Raw genomic sequence first — 10206 nt, forward strand, 5'->3', positions numbered from 1 at the left:
GCCTAATCTAGTTTATATTACCCCATCTGGACATCAGTTTATTTCCAAAAGGGTGGAAGAGACTGCAAGTGCTGAGTGCATATTTGAGCTGTTTAGCCTGTGCTGGACCATGTGCTGTATAGGCTGGACTCCTAGAAATCTTCCTGCTAGCTACTGTAAAGCTTGTTTGGGTGCACCTACATGAGCTGCAGTCACTGGAGTAAGCACAATACAGCAGTTAAACCTGTGCATTTTACCTGCTGAAATAAACTGTTTTTAAACCAACTGCAGTTTAACTGGATCAAAAGTCCACCATACAACCCTTTAAAAGAACTCAAGCTTGTGTTCTATGGTCCATAAAACGGAAAAAAAATTAAACGCAGCAAGTCAAACTATCCCAATTTTTAAAAGTCATGAATAACAAACAATCTTGAAAACTGATTCAGCTCATTAAGTACGCTCAGTAACTACCTGTGTGCAAGCTCTTATCCCACAATAACTACATCTCCTTCCAATGAGAGGTAAGCTTCCTCRCATTTATTATACATCATGTGATAAAAACATTCACGCAGGCAGTTACCAAGGAACAGCAAAAAATTCCTGGTTTGTATTCTGGCTTATCCTATAATAAATGTTCCTCTGGAGCAAAACACATCTTACAGAATCCATTATTAGCTTTCAGAACAAAAGCGTCAGTTTCTCCTTTTCTTAGCCATTGAGAAGGCCATGAAAAAGACTCTCATGCTTGTATGCTGAAGTGCTTTTTCAGGGATCTACTTAAGGAAAAAAAAGACCTTTCTCCTGCAAACAACTTCACAGAACATTAAAAAAATGTAACTTTCAAACATTTTCTTCGAAAGTCAGGTTTGTTAGCATTTTGATTTGTTTCTTATTCTCCCACTTTTTTTTTCAATTAACATCTGAAAATACATTTTTCTGTGACCACTTTTGCCTTGAGAGAAAAGCCATATCTTGCCGAAAAATAGAGGCATTTGACCTTAAAGATTTGACCAGCTATGTACCTCAACTAACTAACATTTATTGTTGGACATTAAACCCATGCTATACAGTTTGATAACTTCTCAGGGACTTATTACAAAGACTATTGTACTGACGGCCTTGAACTCAGCTGGGAACTGAATAAAGACCACCCAGAACTGACTCCTGTGAGCAAAGCCGACAGGAATATTCCTCCAGAGACTTCTGCTTCTTGCGTGTCCCGTGCACCTGTAGCCCCAGAACTCCGTAGTGCTTCCTGCAGGCACTTTTCATACATACCCCAGTCCTCGTATAACGTCACTCAAACAGACGCACTCTGCACGTGCAGACTGCTGAATGCTCTTTGCGAGATGCTTATCCTCACAGCAGCGGACACACACACAAACACAAGATATTACCATAGCGCACTTCACCCATCTGCTTTAAACAAATGGAATTGCTCACTATTCTGAAGGGGAAGAGGGTGGGGAAGGAAGAAATAGAAGGCTCCAGTATTAAACCTGGAAGGGTGCTAGGGGAGAAAAGGGGGAAAAATATATAGTATCTGACCAAGGGTTATTAACATAACAGCAGTGTAGAAGTGCTATTTTCACACCCTTTTGTATTATCATTCGCAGGCTACCATTAAAATGCAGTACTTACATTAAGCAATAAGTTTGCTCTAGGATTTATGAAAGGTGTACAGTCATAACTTTGATCCATGTTTGGAAAAAAGGAAAGCAAAGAAGCCCGTAATTTCTCACAAGACTGTATCAAGCGATCAGGCCAGTCAGGCTGTCTTTTGTTAATACTTGAGGGGGACACGTCCACTTGGAACAACAGAGCTGCCCAATATCCAAACGAAAAAATCTCCACTTTGCAAAACAGTAGAAATCTGCAGTAAAAATACAGTGAGTTTATCTAGGCTTGATTACTTTCCAAGATGTCTGAGGTAAGAGTAATATTTCCAAATGAGGAAAAAAGCCTTTTGTTTTTATTCAGCAAWATGTATTAGGCTTCAGAAATTCACAGTGATGTCTATTGCAAGTAATCTAGTAAAATTCCAGAGCATTCACCACACAGACTCAAAAGAAAAAGCTCCCAGATATCCTTGGGTTTACTCCAGTTTGACTGCATTTAACCTAGAGATTTTTCTCTCTACAGTATACAATTACCTTTCAAATGGATATAGAGCTTTTCATAGCCATAAACACAGCAGATTAGACTAACAGGATTCAGATGTTCATTTCAACACTTAATTTACTAATATTTCAAAGAGCATTAGATCATTTTGTTGTGACTGACTGAATATTAAACCACAATTTGCAAACTAGGTCATTTATAGCAATGCTACTTCATGAGTCAGTTTCTCCAGTGTTCTTCTAAACCTTTTTATTATTCTGGATTTCTGCTATGGAAATGGTTTTGTCCCAAACACACTAGTGGGTGAATCATTTCCAGCATCAGCACAGGAGGACCTGATGCTTAGAAATTTAATCAGAAAACATTAACACACAGGGGACTTAATCAACTGTGTGTTTTTACATGAAACATGACTGACAGCATTCTGTCAATCAGCATCAGTAACCGGATGACATTTTCCAAATCTCGTTATTAGTTTTCTAAATCATACTTTTCCCAAGGCAAAAATCTTTTATATTGTTTTTAATATCAGTAATGCTTTCTTTGGTAAACAGAAAGCAAAATACTTCACCATCTCCAAACTAACATCTTGTACATTCTAACTGAAATCTATTTTATTCTAATATAACTTTCCATCCATTAGTGAGTGACTCTCATTCAAAGTAAAACAATGAAGCCAAATTCATAAAGCAGTGAGTTATCATCAAGAAGGATATTAAACAAGTACCTTTAATTTCAAGCTGCAACCACACTCCAAAGTAATGTCAACTAGCAGATGCGAAAGCTTCCCCCATTGTGTCAATCTCACACTAAAAAATGTTACCAAAAGAGTAAGTCATGATTTGAAAAGTGGCATTGTAAAGTATTTGAATTTAAACACCTCACTATCCTTGCAACAACCATAAAAATTGGATTTGACAACAGAGAGAGAGAAATGGGTATTAAAGTTGTGGCCAAATTTGCACAAAGATTGTATGAACTATTGTCATATTTCAAACAAGACTTTTTAAATTATAYTATAATTTTGGAACTTTTAAACTAGGAAATATTAGATCTTTTATTTATTTTATTCTTCCTCAAAAGAATGGATGATTTTTACGTAAACACGCTTCCTCAGAACACAAATTAGGCTTTAGTGAAGGAAGACTATTAGACTCAACACAGTATGATTGGATGAAATGGATATATTGAGACAGATATAGTTGATTTAGGTAGTCTGCTTGTCTCTTCTGGTTGTAAATGGCCACAATGCTGAAAGTCTCTGTACATTAAGGGTCTCTTTTGCTCAGGGTTTAGCAAAGCTTAGGGAGAATCACTTCTGAACTGGTGGGCACGGAGGTGCCTCACACACAAGCACCTTTGAATATTTGTTTTCAAGGCAGTGACAGTATTTTTTGACACACACCTTGCCTTACTGGAATGAAATACTGTTTATTCTAAACCAGAAATTATCCCCCCCCCCCCCGCAAAATCTCCTCCATTCTTACCAGAACACAAGACATTAGAATTTAAATGAATATTTAAACATTCAGAATGACTGGACATACTCCTGATACAAACATGCTGCCACCTCCAACACAGAACTAGCACCCCTGTATTGAAATTCGTAGGCAGGCAGACCTAGCAGTGAAAACAGAGGTTGTGAGTTGAAGAAAGATTAAGTATCTTATTAATGACACTGAATCTGAGTAGAATATCTAGAAATCTAAAATCTAATATATAATTATTTTTTTCTAAAGCTGTGGGAAAATTATGCTGAATTACTTGCCTACATAAGGAAAGAAAATAAAATTACCAGATCACGCTTGAAAAGCCAAACACTAATATTACCTAGCAAGGAAATAGCCCAGAATAATTCCAACAAAAACAACAGAATGTTACAAGTTAATTAGAAAGTGGGGGAAAGAGACTGACCTTTTCCCAGCTATCTTAATTTCTCCTTCCAGCAATCAGCATCAAATAGTACTTTAAAATGCTAACGTTAAAAACATTCCTATCGAAATGTTCAAGGAAAGTCTGGAGAAACAAAAGATACTGAAAACAGTGCCAGAAGTGATTAGGTCCTGAGCTTCTCTTTAGACCTCACTGCCTTGAAAACAGTCAGTGAGTCAGCCCAAAACACTGCAAAACAGCTCTGAATGACAGCCTCTACTTGCATCAAAACTGGATCGCCTGTGATGATCTGCCGCTGCAACGGCGGAGAACATCATACAGGGACAGTGGCAAACCCGGAGGTCTGAACAGCAAGACCAGCAGATGTGGATATGGTGCTGTCAGTGGCAGTCTTCACTCTTCAGATTTGCAAACAGAACAGCCGTCTTCAAGACCGAAACACAGAAACTTGTTCCTGCACACCATAGCTCCCAATTCCAAACACAGCCTGGGAAACTATTACCAGACACTCAATTCTTCGAAAGCTGAACAGGTCGAACTGATAGCTGTTCACTCCCGAAGCCCATCCAGTTTTGGGGACATGCACACAAATGAGTTAACTTAGGGAAAGCATCTGCAAATCTTAGAGTAATTTTGTGACTGTGCATCAATGCAGAAGCTGGAGTACAACACAGAGCCAAAGTCTCTGTCCCAGAAGTTAAGAAGTTAGGGATGACAGCTGCATGTAGTGTGGCTTAAAATAAAGCCCTTCTTGATTTTTGAAGATGTCATATCAGCAGTAGAACTTTCTGCTGCTCTTTTGAGACAAGACGCTGGAATGCTAGATTTCAAGACTACTGTTAATTGCAGAGTTGCAATTACAGTCACATGTTGTTTATGTTCTCTTCTCAAAACATTGCACCTTTTTCTTCATTCAATAAAACCCTTCAAAAGTTTCAAGATACAACATTAAAGATATTTGTGAATTTAACTGCATTCTAAATCAACTAAAATAAAAGCAGCTGTAGGTCAGCCAGACTCTTCTTTTTTAGCATGGCTGAAAAACAAAATCACTACTTTCAACAGAGACTAGCAAGCAACTGCAGAGTAACACTGGACTGCTACTTCATGGATCTCATTATTTGATATGGATTCTTAGGTTAAAACTGCTGAATAGTTTAACTGCAACCAGTGGGTCCACTTCCAGCCTTAAAAAAGTATTTATGTATTGATTTAATGGGGAGCTGAGGCCCTTAGAAAGCATCTAGAATATGAAAAGCAAACATTTGAAAAATGTACATTTAAAATATATTTCAACTTTTTATTTTTCTTAGAACAACTCAAAAATCTAAACAACCAAAACTGGATCCTGAAATAGCAACATTCTAAAACATAACCAGTCTTATAACTGTATAACTGTAGGAACTTTTTCCAGGTGAGCCATGTGTAAGCTACRCGCAAGTTTCAAAACCCAGTGTGAATATTACAATGGGGTAAGCCTATGTAGCTGTACTTCACCAGCAGACTTTTGAATTTTTCTAGGGTGCATCTGTATCAGTCTCTTAGGTTAGATCAAGAATACACTTTTGAAGCGTATCAACTAGCTGTCCCCACCTCCTGTGCTCTGGTTTGCATGACAGAGCGGTCTCAGTGTACACTAACTGGACTCCTTCCAGACGAAATTAAACCAGAACATGCACTCCAGAAGCAAACCTAACGCACTCCAACAGCAAATGAGCACTAAATCTCTGTGACCCAACTAGACGCAGACCAAAGTGAACATGCCCTCTATTCTTGCCCCCTTCCCCAAATGAGGACAGATTGCACATCAGACCCCCGGCATCGACTGCTCTGCTCTGCATATTTGCTCCTTGTGGACTGCACTACCTGCTAGTGAAATCACAGCCCAATAGATCATATGCTATTACACTGAAATGATACTTGGGTAAAAAAAAATCACCATAAGCTATACCGTGTACCTTTGCTTTAATTATACTGCAGCAACACGTACAGTTTACATATATGAAATGACAATATATATGTATGATGTATTTCATATATATACGTGTRTATATACACACACACATACACACACACTTGTATGTCTCCATCTCAATTTTATACATGGAGATCCACAAATAATATAGACTTAAAAGAAGTAAAACATAAATAGCGCACTTTTATTTTTCCTGTACTGTGCTTCTGTGTAGGTGGCACAAACTATTAGAGCTGGCCAAAAACTTTTAAGGAGAGTTGTGCTAGTAAAATGCCACCTAGAGACAACAACTACTGGCATGTCCAGCACCTAGACTCACTGTGCAAGTGGCTGGAGACCAAGGTTAAGTTTGTAAGACAAGAAAGGAATCTGCATCCTACCACAATCCTGAAAGAACAACTCATCCTATGCTCATCAATTAATTCTCTGCTAAATTAAGCAGGGCATTTCTACCCCGGAGCAGAGAGCTACATACCACGTCTGCCACAGATGAGTTACAGACTGGTTGCTTGATCTGTTCCAGATAAATGATCTTTGTTTCCGAAAGAGAAGCCTGTAGGCTACTAACTTTCATTTTTATGGCCTGCTTGATCTTACTCAGATGTTTAACATATGTTTAGCAGGAAATGGAAGATACAGTCTATGATTTATGAGCGTCTAAACGCTGGAGGCAGAGCAGCAATTCTCTGCATGGGCACAAGCAGGGCATGAATTTCCCTCTCCTCCATCCTTACTACTCATCTCCCCCTACCTTCCTAAAAGACAAAGAAGCCTTTAAAAAACTAAAGCTTTTACAGCACGTTTTCATAATTAACACTTTCAACAAATCAAAAAGGAGAACGTTTTCTCTGCAACTTTTTGAATCACAGCCTATTTTTATGTATTTTTATACACATACATCTATGCTTACACACACGCACACGCATTTGCATGTACATAAAACTGAGACCAGCGTTTACACTCACACATAGCAAACAACAGAAGCTGACTTATGCTCCACGGCCTTGCCTTCTTTGTAGAACGGGTGAGTTCCTCAAGACGAGGCACTATTTGGTATAACACAGTATAATAAACACGTAGAAGAAGGTACCAGCAAGCACTCCTCACGGCACTGGGGAAAATATGTCCCACCAATAACTTCCAGCTGAAAGCAGCAGCCAACCTGTTACATCTGACACCAACAGATTCATCATCTAATCTGACCAGGCTTTACTTGGACCTATCAGTTATATTCCCGCAGTTTTGTCAATGAGCTGTTGCGTGGACTGACAGACCTTTTCACTTTATTTTTCCCTGAGGGAAAAAAATATGGAAAACATTCTATTTTGTCATGTTACAACTAATCAGAACTGATAAATTAAGAGATTGTTATCTTATTTTTTATCTATTTCATAATACGTGGCTATAAAAACAAATCACCAAAGATTAGGGCTAAAGAGGGGACTGAAGATACCAAATAATATTCAATCTGCTCTTAGGAAAAATACAAACTGGGCTGAAATTATCTGAATTTTTCAAACATTTATTTGCAAAGGCAGGGAAGAGAACTAAGAGAAACTTTTTTTGCTTTGGGATCCCAAACTAACAGTGCCTTTAGGAATTAGGACCTTCCTAGTTAATAAGACATGGTAGAGAATGCAAAACAAAGATTAAAGAAAAACTTGCCTAGCTGACTCTGTAATTATTAGTTATTAATTATCTAAGCAATGAGCTAATAAATCTCTAAATAATCTAATCTCAATCATCTCCTTAATTTCGATGTGAGAGTCTGTTAGAGACAATACTGAATTGTAGCCTCAAAAGAAATAACTTGATGGAATACAATATTGAACTATACACTACTCAGATAAACGAATTTTTAAAACCCACCAACAGTCATTTCTAGGTCACATTGATACTGTTTTAGCAAAGTAAGAGATTAAAAATGTGAATAATTTTTCCTGATGGATACAGATGAAACACTGTAATGAGGCAGGATTTTAAAGGTTCCCAAGATTTGGTACACAACTGAAAAATGAGATGAGTCTAAAAACTGTGTTTTCTACTGGAGTGCAATTTGGAATGAACGTACGCGTGTGTGCAACACTGTGAGACATTCAGATATAGTAGCAACCAACCCATATACATCCAGCTTGTCAGCTCCTGGTATTTTGCAACATGTGTATGTCTTTAAATAGGCTRCCAAAAATTAAATCTAATTGCTCTGTGCCTCGGGAATAATTACACTGGCCTCCTCTGGAAATCACCAGGCCTAGTGATACAGGCTGCTACGTAAGAACGGGTTGTTATTCTCACATAGGAAGCAAGTATATTGCTGATAGTTACACAATTTCAAAACRATTTGTGCCCACAATGCAGGCTACTCAGAATAAATGCGTAGTTACAAAAAATGGCATTGGGAGAGCTGTAAAAATAGGTATCTCCACATTCTGCTAAAATGTTGTTACGTTTCTACAACAGAATGAGGTTTTTTCAGCATGCCGACACACAAAGTATTTATCCCATGAACTCCAGGTGTATGTTACACTATTCCACGAACTATGTAGATTAACAAATCTGCAAGACAATTTCTGACTGAGGAGCAGTAACTGGCAGATTGCCCACACGAATCATTACATTTACCAAGTATTACAGGTTATGTGGTTAAGTCGTACTTATTATCTGCAGTCGCTTTCTTCAAAAAACAAATCTGCAGCTGTCTTGTAAAAAAACTTACGTCTACTATGTGAAAAGTTTGCGCTGCAAAAAAGATGGCTGGAATGGGACAGAGGCAAATGAAGYTGCACAAATTATGACCATCATAACAAAATGTAATATTCAAATAGCCAACAACAGAGGTAGAAGACAGCATAYTTAAAAGTCAATTTTACCAATATAGCAGCATGGCAGGAAAGAGAAGATACTCACAGGTGCAAAATGTACTTACCAGCTTGTGACTTGAATTGAAGCAAGGCACTGTTGTATCCCAGCGTAATTAACACAGACTCTTTTCCCAAACGACAGTATTCAGTGTCTCTGTTAACCAAGCATTTAAACACACAGACTCCATCAGCTGAAGGGAAAAAAATACTTTAGTAGCAGTTAAAAACAAAACCACAAATAGAACTAGATGTCTCTCTTGATTAACAATAAATAGCCTGAGCTTGTATCTGAAGTGCMCAAATKAGGGGAAATACATCTTCTCTGTCATGTTGTTTCTTAAGCTGATTTTCCACAGTGACCCACAGTTTTGCAAAAATCCATCCCGCTTATCATCCACACACCACAGTTCTCTTCATGTTGTCCTGTCCTCAGAGGGTGGACAACCTGGATCCTAATAAGGTCTTAAATACACAATTTTTCTACTTCTTTTGCTGGTGCAATACTATGTGCACGTGTCCCGACAACCTCTAGAGATGCTGCTCTGGCAAATGGAATGTCATGGAGAACAGCCAGGAATCAATTCTATTAACGAAAACAGCTTTTTTCACTGAAGCACACAGTACGTACCTGCCACGTATGACAACCATCAATAAATCTACCACGTGAGACATAGCGACGCAATTTTTTGGACGACGAAGAAGACGCAAGTACTTTAGAGCTAGGAACAGGAGCAGCAGAGGGTAAGCCTGCATGCTGTGCTCCTTGTGGAAGGGATCCAGTATCAGAGCCTTAAGCAGTGCAATAAATCAGTATGCACCGTCTCATTACCAGCCTTGCAGCTGTCAGGAGGCAACTGCATGAGCAAACCAAACAGAATCCACATTCTCACTTCCAGAAACCTGAAATAGGTCAGGGAACTTTATGCTTATGGCTGCTATGGACATGGGCTACAAAAGGCAAAGACTTCAAATAATGTCATATTTGCATTATATATATCTTGACCACCGAAACARCAAAGCTCCAGGATTCCATTTCCTTGGACCATCCTTTCATTCGTTTAGTCCACTGTACTAGCAAGAAGTGCTTAGTACTGCTTTTCCCATGCACATTTTATCTTTGTGAATAGAAGTGAAGAAAAGAAAAACAAAACAGAAAAAAGCACAATGCTTAAGGAAAAACAGAGACAAAAAGATAACTAACTGCAAAAGTGCAAAAATTGACAGTATCACAGAAAAAGGATATACTGCAATATGCTACAGAACATGAAAGAGAAAAGCTGAAGGGAACCCAGAATGAAGGGAAAGAAAAGAGGCAGGCTGAAAAGCAAGAGGCAGTAAATAAATTATTAATATAAAATTTCAGTGTAAAAGTTCAGT

The 10206-nt window shown here is 38.2% G+C and overlaps 1 protein-coding gene across 1 annotated transcript in view; it reads right to left on the reverse strand.

Annotated features, from left to right (window-relative positions):
• LOC112963193 (histone-arginine methyltransferase CARM1-like) overlaps positions 1-9501 on the reverse strand; it is a 51301-nt gene extending 41800 nt beyond the window's left edge. Inside the window, exons 1-2 of the mRNA XM_026060020.1 lie at positions 9458-9501; positions 8895-9037 (exon numbers count right to left, since the gene is read on the reverse strand). Of these exons, the coding sequence (XP_025915805.1) occupies positions 8895-9037; positions 9458-9501 (187 nt within the window). The remainder of the gene's footprint in view (positions 1-8894; positions 9038-9457) is intronic.
• Between the last annotated feature and the right edge of the window lie 705 nt (positions 9502-10206).

Source organism: Apteryx rowi, unplaced genomic scaffold, assembly GCF_003343035.1.
Source record: "Apteryx rowi isolate R43461 unplaced genomic scaffold, aptRow1 scaffold_163, whole genome shotgun sequence".
In the NCBI taxonomy this organism is placed as follows: domain Eukaryota; kingdom Metazoa; phylum Chordata; class Aves; order Apterygiformes; family Apterygidae; genus Apteryx; species Apteryx rowi.